The sequence below is a fragment of the Coloeus monedula genome, assembly GCF_965178545.1.
Source record: "Coloeus monedula genome assembly, chromosome: 1".
Taxonomy (NCBI): Eukaryota; Metazoa; Chordata; class Aves; order Passeriformes; family Corvidae; genus Coloeus; species Coloeus monedula.
Genome location: NC_138781.1, coordinates 145,142,790 through 145,159,865, shown reverse-complemented (window position 1 = coordinate 145,159,865; position 17,076 = coordinate 145,142,790). Strand labels below are relative to the sequence as shown.

Sequence of the window (17,076 nt, the reverse complement as noted above, 5' to 3'; positions counted from 1 at the left end):
ACCTGGGGAAGGAGACATGGCCACTTAATTAGAGTAAAAGGTGGTATGTCTTCATGTGGATATTAGTTGCTAAACAGTTCAACTCTATCCAGAGGTGGCATATGTGCATTTTATGTGTATCAAGTGGATGTTGATTCTGGGCAGCTTGGAGTGAAACACAATTGCCTGAGTCATTGTTAGTAATGACCAACATTGAGATTGATCCATTTACGAAACTGCATTATCAGTTCTCTCCTGAATTTGGTTTATGCTAGGAGTTTAAGTAAAATTGCTCATGCTGAAACACTCAAATAAAAAAGTTCTTGGTTTGAGTTTTAAGAATTTGTGTGAAGGCTCCATATGTGATATGGATGTATTCAAAATATATCGCACATTCTTAGCAGTCATAGCTTTCAAGACCCTTTTGCCAAGCTGAATATTGATCACCTTTGCAGCAGTGTTAAGTACTGAGAGGATGAGAGAGTTATGGCACCTTCCACTTTCGTGCTAAAACCAGCTACATAACACAGAGTTACTTGATTCTCTCCCCATCCTCTTCCCCAGATGCTGGCAATTGATGCTAGTGGTTGTGACCACAAAGCTTTCTTGGGGAGGAAAAAACATTAAGCATTTAAAAAGATATAAATGCTTAATTTAAGACTGTAGATCAGTGTGCTACATCATGTATCCAGTGGGCTAGCAGAAGCTCTCTCTTGTTTGATTTCACATGTGTAAGACACGGCACAGGTACTGGAAATCTGGTTTCAATATGGTGATGTTCAGCTCTAGGGAACACTGCCATAAGTGAATCGTCAGTGCTTTGATTTGCTGTTGTTTCTCTTTAGATAAATGCAGAAATGTGCATCTTGGTGTACTCATGTCCCTACAGTAGGATCTTCCCAGAACCCCCCAAAGGCTCACAATACTTGAGCTAAGGGTTCATGTTACACGTATTTCTATAATGAGGTACAAACTTTTGAAATTAACAACTGTCGGGATGTAGTTGAAGTTAAAATCTGGCAGTATGCAGTTAAAATATGTATCTTTGATGTTCTTAATAGTTTCAGAATGGCTTTTAATTCTTTCTTTTTAATTTTTTTTAGTATGACTTCATTCTTAGTGTTTGAGCAGTACTTTGAAGATTTGGAGATTAGGAGCACTGCAGAACTGCAAGGTTGTTTTTTTTTAATTGAGGATTAGCGGTCATTAAAATCTGACAAATGGCTACTCCAAGTGATTCGGTGTTTTGAACATTAAATTTATAAGGTTGGGGGACTCTGAGTTTTATTTAGGAGTTACTTGTATATCCTTTTCTAAAGAGTCATTATGTACCTGAATATTTCTTACATGCAAATTTGCTAAATCATGCTGCGCATAATTGTTGACTTGTGTTCAGAGTATTAGAGTTTAGAAATCTGAGGGCTTTTTTTTTTTTTTATTTGATACATTTTCTCCTTAAGAGCATAACCTTTCCTGGCTGGCCAGCTGCATTACTTAAATAACAGTAGCAGTTGAAATGCGGTTTGGTTTGGTTACTGTTAATTTTGTGTAGCTATGGCATAGCAGCGAAAGGTCTACAGGTATTTAAAAACAAGCATAGCTTGTGCAAAGGGGCAATATCTCCTATTAGGCTATTGAATAGTTGGATGGGAATTACAGATGGTATTTGGAAAATGAATCAGCATTGACTGAAAGATGCTTATACTGGTGTTCATTTAGATTTCTTTGTGATTTTTTTGAGTGTTATTTTGAAGTGTTATTTGGTCTTTTTCAAAATGCTGTGTTACTTGCATTGTTTATATTAACACTTCTTACATTTATTTTCGGACCAGTATAGCTACTCTGATTATGTTCCGATGATTCACAAACATAAAATATTTTTCTTTTAGGAAACGTCTAGATACAACTTAGTGCTCATTTTTCTTGGTTATATGTGGATTATTCAGTATGAAGCACTGGTTTGTACATTCAATCAGAAATGTCATGGCACTGGTGTTTGCATAGCTCTTCCTGCTGTATCTAGACTAGCAAACAAATGGAAATGACATTTTTAGTGTTGTAGCTGATGTTATTAGTAGAGAAATAGTTCTGCTTTACACCTGAATGTCTGTTTTTAGTACTGAAACACAAGTTTCAGAGCACATTTCATGCTGGGTCATATGGTAGTATTTTGGAGGCAGGTTTTTCAATCTGAGTTGAAGAGTCTGCTGTACAAAAGACTGGTGTTTTATGTGCTAAATAAAACTGTCCAGAACAAAGAACAAAATCAAGGATCCTGTGTCATTGGATGTATCTTTTAATAAGTGATTTCGGTAGCTAATGTATTCTCCAGTGCAGGTATAAACACAAACTTCTGCAGTGCCCTAATGGTTACGAAATGTGGAGTATGGAGTTCATGACCTTCTCTGCTCCCTTTCTCAGACTCTGTTAGAAAACAAGGTTGCAGGTAGGCCTAAATCCCTGGGGTCTTTATCTCTCTGGATAATGTCTGCTTTGGTCTTCAGACTGGAGGTCAAAAACTGCAGACTTGTGTAATAGCTTCATTGTGTATTGGGGTATTTGGTTAACATTTAAGAGCTTTGAACTCCTAGTTTTCTTTTGCTGAAAAATCATTGATACTCTGTGACAGCTCATGCGTGTTTCATTTGTGGCTGCTTTCTGTGAGCAATTATCATCAGAAACGCTGCAGCAAATTGGCATCGTATCACAAATGCTCCTGGAATGAAATCAAACAGGCAAACAGCATTCACATTAACAGGGAGAGTCAGTATGTGTAGAGAGCTCAAGAGAAAATGAGAAAAATACTGGAAAAAGTGAAGCTTACGAAACTGTAAAGATGCTGAGAATAGTTGTATAGTAGAGAGCTCTCTGTGCTGTAATCTGGCAGGTGACTATGGAAGACAGGCCTTATGGCAAATATATGATAAACCTTAACTTTACACTAAATTCAAGTTGAGTATTATTTATGTGCTGATTCTGTGGTACATTCATCTTCTACATCCAGGTGATCTCAAACTGGTGGTTGCTGTACTGCTTCCATCACTGTTAAATACTGCTTCACTGCCCTCTGATCTTAATTTGCTTACTGTTTTCCAATTAAATGGGATGTATATTACCAAAGTATGTCTTTGTGTCTCTGCTCTGTAGACCTGTTTTAAGAAATGGGATAAAAAGGTGTGGCTGCAAAGGACTTGAGTGACGGATGTGAATGTGTATGGGAGTGCAATGTTGTATTCTACCTATGACTGAGAAGCTTCAATGCAAGTATATCTAGATGCATGAGGAGGCACAAGTGAGTGATACTGTAAATAAACAAGGAATCAGTGGATGTTAGTCCATTTTGATACTTAAATCCAACTTCGTTGGAAATAGGTATTTCTTTTTGGTTTTACCCTCTCTGCCCTGCCTCCAGGTAGGCTGCGCATGAAGTTCATTTTCCCATTTTAGCCCAAGAAGTCAGTGTATTTGTAAATAATTTCTGTTCTAGTCTCCTTTTTCTTTCATTTAACCTGTATTGAGGTACTTTAATACGTTAGTACTTTAATGATGTTTTACAAAAAGTGACATCTGCTAATCAACAGAGGAGAAGGCTCAAGTATATGTTCCTGACAAGTATTGAGCTTAACTTCTTTTTTTTTTCCCCTCCCCTGTAGAATGCTCTCTAAATGCCAGTACTTACACAAGGTCTGTTCTAAGGGTGGTTGAGCTCAAATCTATTAAACTAGTCTGTTTGCCAGCAAACGTTAAAGTAGTATTGCTTTAATGAAGACATAATCATCAGACATTTTCTGTTGCATTTTGAATGGATGGATTAGGGTTTAGTAAAATAAACCCCACTTATGCTGGACAAAGCATAAGTTCTTTGAAGTCTGTGTTTGTGATTCATGTCTTACCTTATTGTAGTTCTAGTTAAGTATAAAATGTTAAGTATGAAGTGTTGCTAGCAAATGACTGGCTATTCTTGAGTGGTTTTGTTCATACTGTTCCAATTTACAGTATCATCTCATGAGAATTTTTCATTGTAGAGTTCAGAGTTAAGGAAGGAAGTGGTAATTATATTGTTAAAAATATAATGAGTAGTTCGTGCATCTTTTTATTTCTTTGTTTTATCATTGATTTTTCTTAAATACTCTATGACATGGCATTCACAACACATAAATTGAACTATCATCTGAAGTAAAACAGCAATGAGATCTTCTTTGGAAGATTAATGCAATTGAAATTTGGTGTGGTCTCCACCTTTTAAAAAATTTCTACCTGTTTCTGAATAGTTTTTGAAGATGTTTTGTTAGTTTCTTGTGCACTGTTTCCCTTAAGAGGGGGCTTATTGGGTCTGCAAGATACTGTTAAAAACTCACAGTTACAGCAACAAGCTAAAGTAAAAAAGATCAATATTTCATTTTAGAATGGTGTTTCAGAAAATTGGTTTAGAACTGCATTTTGATGGTTCATTTAATGATGATCTTTTTTTCTTCCTACAGTATTAGGATGGCTGGCTATTTCTCAACCTGTATTAAAATTTCTGGTGCTTAAGGCAGTAGCTCACTTGGTTTGCAGCTCTAATCTGTGCAACAAATTTAGAATTCCAGATAGTTTGAGGACAAAAAGAATGCATCGCATATTGTGATTTTATTGTTCTGTGTTCTAGGTTGTGTTAAAGATCATTAAACATTACCAAGAAGAAGGACAGGGGAATGAAGTGGTCCAAGGAGTACTGCTGGGTCTTGTGGTGGATGACAGACTTGAAATCACAAATTGCTTCCCTTTTCCTCAGCATACAGAAGATGATGCAGACTTTGATGAAGGTAACAGTTACAGTTTTGTAAAACTTAGGCTAAAAAGAAAATTTGTATGGGCTCGAAAAGACTTTTTTCCCTCACAGTGAGCAGAAGCTTGTATGTACTCAGATTTTTTAAATGGGGCTTGAGGTGTCAGCATGTTAATCACAATGCCATCCTGAATATCCAACTTAAAGCTTGTCTTTATAAAGGAAGTTATAGGGGATGAATACTGTATTATATGGACACATTTATTTTAGGATAAGACTGTCCGCACAGGAAGTTAAATTAGTTTCCTGTCTATAATTCATAATCACTTTAAAGCTTTTTATGGAAATGGCCGTGCGTATGTGTATGCATACATACACACACATCGGGATGTAGCTTGGCACATGGATTGCCCCTCCATGGATTTATTTGTGCGTGTTAAGTGTTCACTGAAAGCCTGGAGAGCAGAGCTTTGTAAGTTTTAAGAGGCTTTGGCTAACTTGAAGTCTGGGTGATCATTTTGCTTTTCCAAGTGAGCTAGAAAGTAGCATGGGTGGTTTCTCTCTGTCTCAGTGTTTTTTGCTGGTCCTAGTGATGTTTTGTTACTGACACTGTAAGTTAGTATGACTGGCTTGGCACAGAATGACATCAAATTCATAAAGCAAACTTAAAAGGCTTACAGTTCTAATCTTGATACTGTAAGTATGTGTATGCGTATTTAATGATACTAGCAGGAAAACTTTATTAGGGCATAAAGAGAGTCAGTTTAACGTCAAGAGTAACTAAAGAGGCAATGTAGTCAAAGTAATTGCAGTTGATTCTACCTATTTTGATAATTCAGTTTGAGCAAGATTGCTTAATCTCTAAGTATAAACTGCTTTTTCTTGCTTATAATGAGATCAGGTATTATTAAATTAATATTTTATCTTATAACCAAAGAATCTTATCCTGCTTTTATAGCAGAGATAATTTTAAGAATTCTTTGCAACTTGGTAAGGTTTTGTAGCTGTTTATTGCTTCTTTTGTGGGATTATACAGTTTGCTCAAAGAAAAAAAAATGCAAAACAGAAAGGAATTTTAATTGTCCTACATTAACATGGTGCTTAAATCAGAACTATATTTTGTTAGAGCTTAAAAAATGTTTTAAAGATTCGTTCTCTTCTGGAGCTCTTCAAAGGATTGAAATAATCTGAATTTTTAATTAGACCCCATGCTTCATTTTTTTTGGTAGAAAATGGCTGAATTTTTTCCATGTAGCTGGTAGGAGAGCAAGTATTGAAACTAATTTCTCAGTGTCGGAGATGGATGCAGCTTACCGTAGGATGGCTCCTATGCTGAGCTGTAAGCCTGTGATCTGGTATGCAGGGTTCAACTGTTCCTGCTTGGGAGAAACTTCATTCCAAGAAAGCAATTTTTGGTACCAGTCTTTCTTTTTCGCTTTTTCAGCAAGTAGGCAATAATCCTGGCTTTAAGTAAGGTCCAAAGGCAAAGCTTCTCTCACCCTTAGCTTTTCAGCTTCATGTTCCCATGCTGTGGGCACAGAAAGCAGAGCAAACTCTAACCCTAGTAGGAAGAGAGCCTGTGGCAGTGAAGCTGATGCTTCTGCCTCCAGCAGTGGTGGGGAATCTGCAGCCAGGTCAGGGGAGCTTGCTGAACCCTTTAAGCCAATTCAGGAGACATTTCCTGTTGGCTTCCATCTTCCCTAGCCTCTACTACATGGATCACAGACATACTGCCTCTGTATTCTTCTCAGTGAAATACACTTAAAGAGACTGAACCATTTAGGAAATGCAAAGTGCTCATGTTCAGTCTGCATTCCCTTTGCTAGGGGTCTGTTCAGCCCTTTAACCTATGTGGTAGAACTTAGGAAAGATGAAAACATGAACAAAATGGCGGTTGAGGTTGCCAGCTTGAGCCTTTGGTGTCTTTTTAGGCTCCTCAGAGTTGTCTTCTGTCTTTCCAACGTGAAAAACAATAATTTTATAAATACCCCCTCTTTGTTTTCCCTGGAGCTGTGTTTCCCTATGCAAGCATCCTGCCAGATTTTCAAGCTATTTTTTTTTTCCTTCTAGATGCAGATAATTCAGGTAGAGAAATCTCTTGTTATGTGCCAGAATGTTCAAATTCAGGATACTAAAAACCAGAGAAAGCAAGGCACCTCCTTCCCCCCAGGGCCTCTGTGTTACTTCAGTACCCTCTCTGGTTTTATATATTTGCACAAATTCAGGCCCAGAGATATGGAGGGGAAATATAAGGGCCTTGGCACTTCAGCACTGCTGTCACACAGAATAATACTTAACGTTGTGCTCTATTGTCAGGATGATGTTGCATTGTCTTCTGCCTTAGTGTAGGCCTTAGTGGTCTCGAGATGGTTGTTGTTAAGAGAATTGAACTTTTGTACAGGAGGGTGATATTTGAGCAAACTGATGGAATATTGGCAAGACAAATTTAAGTGAATGTTTTCCTCTTTTAAGCTGTGCAACTCTAATATAAAACACATTTTTGAGGGCGCTAAGAAAATATCCTTAAATTGAGCTTGAAATAGGTATGCATGACATTTAAGAATCAGTTTGATAAAGATGTATTTAAACTTGCTTGTAACAACCATTTCTTCAGATATGCTTAGTTACGCTTTTGTTATGGTGTCATTTTGTCTCTTGCTTCTAACGCCTGAGATAATACAAATTTCGACTGTTTGCTGTTACAAATTCCTTCAGAACTTAAATTTTTATTTAAAAACGTATCTGAACTTTCTCTTTTCATGCAAGAACATTCTTTAATGCAGCTTGAATTGAACTATTTCTAAAACTACAGAAAACACAAGAGGTTTTTTAGCTTTAAGTAATTCTTATTGGAAATCTGAGGAGGCTATCCACCATTTATGAATTCACAGGTGTTTTTCATCTTAGAAAGTTTCTCCTGCAGTGATGTCTTCCTATGATTCTTTTTACAAAGTGTAATTTTTTTTCGTAAGATTTCCTGTCAGGAAAGTCTTAAACACTTGGGTTGGCCTGCTGCAGCATGAGATTTTTAGTGGGGGTGAGAGGGTTCAACCCAGCTCTCTGTTAGAAATCTGTAGGTGAAGTTTAGTTGATGATGTGTGAGCTAATGGAGGAAAATTGTAGAATTGTTGTTGAGTCCTCAGCAAAAGATGCTTCAATGTGAATGTTTGGTATTTTAGGGCTGCACTTTGGGCTTTTGATAAGGCATTTACTTTTCAGATAATTGTGTTTACTTATTGCTGGTGCACTTAAATCTTCATAGGCATTGACTTTATTTTTCAAAGCGCTGATCTTTAATTATATGAAGATACTTTCAGTGATTTACACATACAGCCGCTATTCCTGTGCCCCTGCCTTCCCTTCCCCACGTCCTTCACCCCACAGATTCAACTCTTGTTTAGGGAAAATCATATTTCTGCTGTAAGGATTTTTGGCTTGGGTACTGCTGTGAAATTATGCAGTATTCCAGCTTGTCTTATTAAGGATTGTTTTCTGAGAAGTGCTTTCACTTCAGGGCACTTCCAAGCCTTTCTCTGAGCATAGTTTTGCTGTCTTTCAGTTAAGGTTTACTAAAAACCTTCTTTTCTGTATGTTCTTCCTGAGAAATAAATGTGTTTTTCATGTCTGTAAACTTCGTTTCTAAGCAACATGTTAAGTTCCATCCTTTGCACTTAATTGATTTTTCTTCAGCATTTTCACTGAGTAGCTTTTCTCCCCACTTAAAGGAAATTTATATTCCCTTCTTGGAAATCCAACTGTTAAAAATGAAGTTTACATCTTGTCACTCACTATAGATGTTGTGAGACATTATTTTGAAACAGATTTATTTCAGTCTGATGTATTTTAGTAACTTAGTTACAAAACTAAGATAATAAACTAAGTCCTGTGGTAAATATGCCAGTCGAAACCTCGAGACAGTTCTATAATTATACATCAGAATAAGTTCTGTATGGTTGTAACTTTTTCTTCTTTTATTAGATTCCCTCTGAAATGCTACAGAAGGAAAGCTGATGCTGCCTTCTCACCCTACCCCCAACATGATTTTTATTTTGTTGCTTGAGAACATTCATTTTGGTTTTCAGGTTAGAAGTAGCTAGATGATTAAATGTTCTATTACCTTTAGATTTCTGTGCTTCAGGTTGTATTTAGTTGTATAATCATTCAGTAACAACTAGAAATAATACAGTGCAACATTTCCACAAACCCACCATTTTTTTAGCCTCAAATGGGTACAGTTGCATGTGGACAAAGGTATTGTAGCTCATAAATAGTGCTTATTCAGGATTTACTTGGCTGGGGCAGCAGCAGTTTGTGCTGCTGAGCCTTACCTGCAGTGCTGCCCGTTTGCTCACCTGTGACACGTGGCCCTTACAGAAGCAGAGGGCTTCAGGTAGAATCACAGAGTTGTCAAGGTTGGAAGAGAACTACAAGATCATCATGTTCAGCCATTGCCCAGTACTACCGCTGTAACCCCTGAGCCACATCACCCGGGACCAGATCCAGATGCCTCTTAAACACTTCCAGGGTTGGTGACTGCCACCTCCCTGGGCAGCGTATTCCAGTGCCCGGCTACCCTAACACTGAAAAAAAAATTTCTAATACCTAATCTGCATCTCTCCTGTATCAGTTTAAGGCCATTTCTTCTGGTCCTCTCACTGCAGGCATGGCAGAACAGGGTGGCCCCGCCTCACTGCACCCTTCTTTCAGATGGTTGTAGAAAGCAATGAGGTTCCTCCTGAGCATTCTCTTTTTGAGTCTGAACAAACACAGCTCCATCAGCTCTTCCTGTACGACCAGTTTTCTAGACCTTTCATGAGCCTTGTTGCAATAGAGTCCAAATGGACTCTGTGAGGGTTGATTTCTTTTGCCAGTATTGCTCTAGAAGTCCTGACGTCATTAAATCACAGCCCCCCAGCAGTGTTGGTTCATCGCCTGTCTGTAAAGGCTCCTGTCCAGGCTACATGTTGTCTGTTTTTCTGACCAGGAGTCAGAAAATCCTAAACCCTAAATCAAAGGTTTTATCATTGTAGGCGTATCTTGTGTTTCTCTTGTATTGTTGCATGACAGACCTTGAACATGCAGTGACTCTTAACTTTGTTCTGAATAGGCAGATGCAATTTTAGCTGACTGTTTTTTTCTTCTTTTTTTTGTTTGTATAGGATAATTCTCTTTAGATGTTGTAGCTCATGTGTTTTACTTAAGAAAATTAAATGTTTATGAAATGAAGAAATCAGGTTGCATGAAATTTGAGTTTTATTTCACTAAGGACAGGGACAGATGACCCAAAAGCTCCTAAATCACAGCCTTGGTTCTGATTCCAGTTGTAGTCCATTTATCTGAGTTCCTCATCCGTGTTTTTCATAAGTCCTGTAGTAATTTAGGAAGAAAGCCTTACTATGTAAATGTTGACTTTTCAATTACTGAGTGCTGGTGAAAGCCTGTCAGGTTTGTGCATGCATTTATGAAGTTTCGCTTTGTTCTCTATGTAAAAAGGATATTGAATTTTGAGGGGTTTTTTTCTGTATCATTTGGGTGTAATGAGTGTGTGAAATAGTCCATAGGCTCAATAAGGTTTAATTTATATAAGGAATTCAGATGATTATGACAGAGGGTGGATGGTCAGTTTTTAAGTACTCAGAATAATCTCATCTGATATTTGGTATTTTTTTATTTTTTTGTGGATTGCCAGAACTGATATTGGAATATACTGACGGACAAAACATTAGTTATTAGTTGTGCTAATTGTCATCTAATAAGATGTATCAGATATTCAAGATTCTTTAATAAAACTGCTAATCACACCTGAATTATTTTGTACTTTACCTGTCCCTAGTGCAAGCCCTTGATTTGTTTCCTGAAAGAAAGCTAGTATTGACATGGTTTGTATAATTGTGATGGTTCAGTGGAGTAGCAGGCATGCAGCATGTTAAATGTTTTGCCTAAGTTTTCATACTGTGCAGACTTACCTCTAATGGCTGGAGGTTTTTGTCTTTATTGAGCAAGAAAGAAGAAATCCCAGTAAAAGGCTACTTTATGGGGTGGGGGCCGAAGTGTGCCTTGGGTGTGTGTATGCATGTACTTGTCTCTATCAGATGCGGCAGTGTATGCCACAATATGTTTTTGTAGTCACAAGTGCTAAGGAACAGTGCTTTTAATTCTCGTGCCTGGGACAAGTGAATTGTTGGTGCGTCCCCCCGTGCCCGTGCCCGTGTGTGTCCGTCCCCCCGTGCCCGTGTGTGTCCGTCCCCCCGTGCCCGTGTGTGTCCGTCCCCCCGTGCCCGTGTGTGTCCGTCCCCCCGTGCCCGTGTGTGTGTCCGTGCCCGTGTGTGTGTCCGTGCCCGTGTGTGTGTCCGTGCCCGTGTGTGTCCGTGCCCGTGTGTGCGTCCGTCCCCCCGCGTGTCCCCCCGTGCCCGTGTGTGTCCGTCCCCCCGTGCCCGTGTGTGTCCCCCCGTGCCCGTGCCCGTGTGTGTGCGTCCCCCCGTGCCCGTGTGTGTGTGCGTCCCCCCGTGCCCGTGTGTGTGTGCGTCCCCCCGTGCCCGTGTGTGTGTGCGTCCCCCCGTGCCCGTGCGTGTCCCCCCGTGCCCGTGTCCGTCCCCCCGTGCCCGCGTGTGTGTCCGTCCCCCCGTGCCCGTGTGTGTCCGTCCCCCCGTGCCCGTGTGTGTCCGTCCCCCCGTGCCCGTGTGTGTCCGTCCCCCCGTGCCCGTGTCCGTCCCCCCGTGCCCGTCCCCCCGTGCCCGTGTGTGTCCCCCCGTGCCCGTGTGGCCGCGGCGCCGGCCGGAGCTGCCGTCAGAGGGCGCTCGTACCCAGCGCACGGCCCCAGCCCTCGCCGCCTTCCCAGCCGGGAGCCCTGGGGCCTGCGGCAGCGCGGAGGGTACACGGTACCTTCATCTGATAAAGTGCGCGTAATCTTTTACACAAATGAATTGAGAAAATATGTTACAAAGTGCACTGACTATCCCGGCTCGTGTTTTTTCGGTTCTTAAATCAGCCTAAATGTGCTGTGTGCTCTGAGGCTCGGCATAGATGGGAAGAATTTGATTCAGACCTCCTATGTGTGTGTATCCTAAAAGCAGGACAGGAGCTTGCTTGTTCTGCGGCTTTGCATCTTTGCCTCCCAGTTCTACCACGTGTAAGAAAGAGGAGGCAGCAATTGTGATGGAACCCCTTGGCTTATCTAAGGGGATTTATAGTACTGAACTGTGCTCTCTTAAAGATTGTGTATCAACTCTTCCTTTTTGACAGTATTGCACAAACTGCTTGAAATGCTTTGTTTACTGCATTTCTGGATTTTCACGTTGATTTTTACCGTAGGGGCAATGCTTTAAAGTGGTAGGCTAATCCTTTTGTTCAACATCTAATTTTGTATTAAAAAAGAGAAATCATTTTGCTCTTTAAAGTACCACGCATATTACATTTTATTTAAATCAGGTTCCATTGAAATTTTGCAATTTTGCTGCAAAAGAAGTTAGTGTAATTTGATTTCAAATGCAAAATATTCCACTAGCTCTCAGCTTTTTTATTTTTTTTAATAAAACATATTTCATGGCATTTTTCCTTGAGCAATTTTAAACAGAAAAACGTAGCCTAAAATCTGTCATGGGTTGTTTGATTTTTTTTTTTCCCGTGATTCACAATTGCAGGCATATTATTATCATACTTAATGAACTTCCATGCTGTACTTTACTGAAAAGTGTATTTAAGAAGTTTCACTTGCTTAGCTGGAAAATTACGTTAAAGAAGCATCTGTTTTAAGAGATAGGTAGTTTAGATGTATGCAACCATTTTTTAGCAGCATTAGAATGAGCTGGGAGATTGTCTCCAACTCAGCTATGCATTTAAGCATTTCATTACATGGAAGATTTCAGCTTGAAACCAGGAATTTTTACTTGATAGCTTGTGTTCTATCTTAGCTGTATTCTTTATTTAAAATCATGATATACAATAATTTAGTTTGTTATATGGGTATTTCATATAATTTTGTAAGGCTTGCAGAAACTCATTAATTTTTATGTTGTCAGCAATATGAAAGCCCAGTTTCTTTTACCTTCAATTTTGGTAAAATATTACAAATGAGCCATTCTGAATATAATTTTTTTGGTGCTAATATAATCAGCTCAGCTTTGACTAAAGACATAAAAGTGCGCAGAAGCAGATAGATAACCAATTAAATAATGGAAGTGTGTGTGTGTGTGTGTGTGTGTATATACTTAATACCTGTTCTTGTGGCTACCTCTGTGTTTGAAGGAACTAAAGCTTCATCCAGAAGGAAGCCCAAACCATATGAAGACAACACTGTCAGTTCAGCTAAAACCTTTCAACTTCTTCATCCTTGGTTATTATTCCTTGATGTTGGACAATGTGGTACAGGAGTGGCTGTTTCCACTGGACTGCCTGGATCACACTCTGTGCTTTTTGCATGTCTTGCTTCAGCCTGTAGCGTGTCCTTTCTTAAGGGACCAATTGTTTGTGGTCCTTGTGGTCCCCCTCAGTCTTGGCCATACATTTGGACTATACGGTCATTTGTTCTTTTCCCAATAGGACTGGACCCAAGAGGAAGAGAGAGTTCTTTTAACACCTTCTTATTACCTCTTTCCATTCCCCCTCCTTTCCTTTTTTGCTAATGCAAGTATTTAGCCATTTCCTTTCCCAAAGAATGCTGTAATAAACTTGAGGGAGCTGAAGGAAAGCACAGCAAAATGATCAAATCCCCTATTTTTTTTTTCTGAGAGCTAAAATTAAGGAAATGCCTATAGTGCTATTGAAAAGCAGTTCAAATCAATACATCTGTGTGAAAGGTAATAGAAACTGATTGAAATAAGTAGTAGCAGTAAATTATGAAAAATAATTTTCATTCTTATTTCTTGTTCAATAGTGTTTTATGTATGTATCAATTGCATAATGTGGAAAAATTATGTAGCATTATTCTCTAAGAAAATGTTCCATACTCAAAGTATAGTACACATGAAACCTAAGTTGCACCTCTTTTGTTCATAGTGTTTACATTTGTTTTACTGATGGAAAGGCAGAGACAAGAAACTGGCCCAAGGTTGACGGCTGAATATGGAATTAAGTACTTGAGGAACAGACTCGAAATCCATTTTGCTGGTGGGAAACCTACTACAGCAGTGGAGTTAGAGATAGAAGAATTTTTTTCATAAAAATATAGAACTTTTAAAGATCTTCTAGAAAAATACTAGTCTTTGATAGAAAAGAGAAAAATCCTTAGTAGAGTTTACATTCGTATCTTTATTTTAGTATTAGTTGTTTATGACTAGTATGTGTTGTGAAATCCAGTGGTGCAGTCAAAAATATATGGAGAAACTGAGAAAGCTCAAACTGAGCAAATCTTGCTTATCTCTGTAGTTTCAAGGTAAGCTGGTGTATAGAATCTTAATATCAGCAAAATTTAAGAAAGTAAAAGCTTCTTTAAAGCTCTACTGAGGATGAGCAGGGTGTGCATAGTTGCACATGTAATACTGCATGGTAGCTTAAATTTATATAGTTCCTTATGGACTTTGTCCACAAAATGTATTTATTGCAGAGAAGGCTCTCACCCATCTAACTGAAGAAATTTACTCTGTTTTGGTTTGTGGTGCGTGGGTCGATAAGTTGCTGTAGTATGCAGCTTGTCTTTTGTTTCACTGTGCTGAATACACAGTTTGATTTCTTTTATTGGATTACATGCTTCAGTACAGCATAAATTCATGCAGTAGAAAAACATACATGAAAATAGGTTGTTTACAGTAAACTACTTCTATGTTTTTGTAAGTTTAGTGTGGTAAATCCTCTGTACGTATTTATAGCCAACATGCAGGCGTGTGGAGTTCTAGTCAGTAATAAAAATGGAAAGATTTCTTAAAACTTTTTTGAAAAAGAAGACAGGCATGTTCTTTGTGTGATATATTTAGGTCAAAAGGGACATCTGCTTAGGATAATTTTTTAACACTTGCTAACAATCCTAATATAATACGGCCTATTCATCAGTCATATTGTTCTTGACTTGGCTAGCGTGGATTTTAGTGATTCCCGATGTGCATTTAGACTCTCTTAATTGCTAGTTTCTTGCTGTTCTATCTTATTGTTTTGTAGGACAATGCATAAGCGGGCACAGAATAATCAAAATGGTTTCCCTGGCCATATTAGGCACCTAAAAAGAGATCTATTTGCTGTGCAATGTGTGCATGTTTTTGCAAGTAGAAGTCTCGTTGAAACAAAATAAATCATACCAGGGAAGTAATTCAACAGTATTTGAACATGCTAGTCAGTGTCTGTGTGTGTGTATATATATATATATTTATATATAAAAACCTGATCCGTGTAGTGTGTCTTGCAGGTTTTATAGTGTTCTTTTATGCAGCAGAGAAGTTGGAGGGGGGTGAGGGAGGAACTACAGACCCTGAACATCAGGATTTTGAAGTTCTCAATAAACTGTTAAATTGTGCCAGTTTTGTGTCTTTGGTTGAGAAACAAAAGCTTGTTTAGAGATATTTGCAGTAGAGCTGAGATCTAATCTTTCAGGTTTTAATGAACTCAGAATTTCACTTAGCTGCAAGGCATTTGACTCCTGAAGAGGTGCATGAATTGTTCTTGCAGCTTGCACACGTGAGGCAGATTGTGCTGGGCTTCATTGTTTGAGGGGAGAGATGTTATGGTGAGGATTGGGGTTTGATATTAGTGAAACAGGAAAACTGACCAGGTAGAATTTGGCAAAACTATTGAAAGAGGTATTTGCTATTTGACTTCCACATGTAGATAGAAATACATTTTTTTTCCTTTCCCTGACTGTGTTGGTTTTTGGTTTTTTTTTTTTCTTTTTCCCAGTTTGTATTGCTCCATAGTGCTCTTACCTACTGTTATAATTATAGCTGTTTAATGCTTTAGGATAACTCTTATAATAATTAAGTGTTTTATCTTGATCTGTTTTCTGCCACTCAACTGTTCGTGATAGTGAAAGAAAAAAAAGCTAGAAATTGTAGCTTTTGTAGCAGTTTGGAGGCACTGCTTTCTTTGTAACTTACTCCAGGTGTTGAATCTTGGTTAAAAGTAAATGTTATCCCTCTGATCAATTTTGGGAAGAACAAAACAATTTTATTTTCTAGATCTGTTACTCTCAACTAAGACTAAGTTGTCTTAGCCAAGCACAGTCGATCTTTAAAATCCTGCATAGCTGCAAAACATGAAAATTGTTTGTTGTTGGTTTGTTGTTTTGTTTTGGGGTTTTTTTTCCAATTCTTTTAGTGATTTTTACTTCTGTTCTAGCAAAACATGTTTAGGAAGACTGGTTTGGACTATTAAAGTAGTGCCAATAATTGAGAATAAATCAGCCTGTGACTGTGAAGTCAGTTGTTGAGTACAGTTGAAAGACCATGGTCTACACAAATGTTGATTTCATTCAGAGTTTAAATCTGTAGCTCTGTGGCTTAATTGAAGTATTTTACCGGACATTATATTTGTTCTCCACATTGAATAGTTGAAATTTTCATTCATCTATGCACAGTTGATTAAAACAGTTTGGCAAAAAGTGTGTGTAAACTACTTTACTTAGAGTATACGTGCTGTTTAAGCAGAGAACTGCTGATTTTCTGTAACTGCAGCCTGGGAGAAACGAACAAGGAAAGACTGAGAAGGGAACCAAAGATGCTGTTGTAAGGATGCAGTTTGGACACTGGGTGCCACTCCTGGTACACACTGAGGCTTGAAAGCCTTTCTCACACAGTGGAACAACAGGCACTTGTAAAAATGGAGGTCTTTGTTACTGAGGAAATTCTGAAGGTCTTCGTCCCGTGAGCCGAGTGGTTCTTGTAGTTGAGAAACGTTTTCCCCAGTCCTACAAGGAGTAACTAAAGATATAAGGGAAGGAATTTTTTTGTTGTTATTTCAGTTCTACTGAGCATGATTTTCTAGACTTGATACATTGCTGTCTAGTTACATTCCTCCCATCAGGTATAAGAAAGACAAGGATGCAACACCAGCTATTCAGGAACTAGACCAAATGTGACAATTCTCAGAAATAGAAAAATAATTGCAATACCAAAAAATGTTAATGAAATGTCTATCTGCAAGCCTATATATAGATATATATACAATTTTTTATATGTAGTTTCATTCTGTCATGTGCTTTCTTTTTAGGTTAGTTCAGTGTCAAATTCATTTGGTGTTACTGATAGAAGACTAGAGGAAAGGACAGTTGAGGACGGGTTTGGGATTGGTCAATTTACTAGACTTGAAGGCAGTGATGGTTTCCAATAGGCACCAAGTGTTGAAGATATGAGGAATGCTGATGAGATGGAATAAGGAGTGGGAGTAAGAAATGTTTAGATGTAAATTGG

The 17,076-nt window shown here is 38.5% G+C and overlaps 1 protein-coding gene across 1 annotated transcript in view; it reads left to right on the top strand.

Annotated features, from left to right (window-relative positions):
• Positions 1 to 17,076, top strand: part of EIF3H (eukaryotic translation initiation factor 3 subunit H) — a 97,008-nt gene that overhangs the window by 15,790 nt on the left and 64,142 nt on the right. The window contains exon 2 of the mRNA XM_082299035.1: positions 4,628 to 4,784. Coding sequence (XP_082155161.1) covers positions 4,628 to 4,784 — 157 coding nt within the window. The remainder of the gene's footprint in view (positions 1 to 4,627; positions 4,785 to 17,076) is intronic.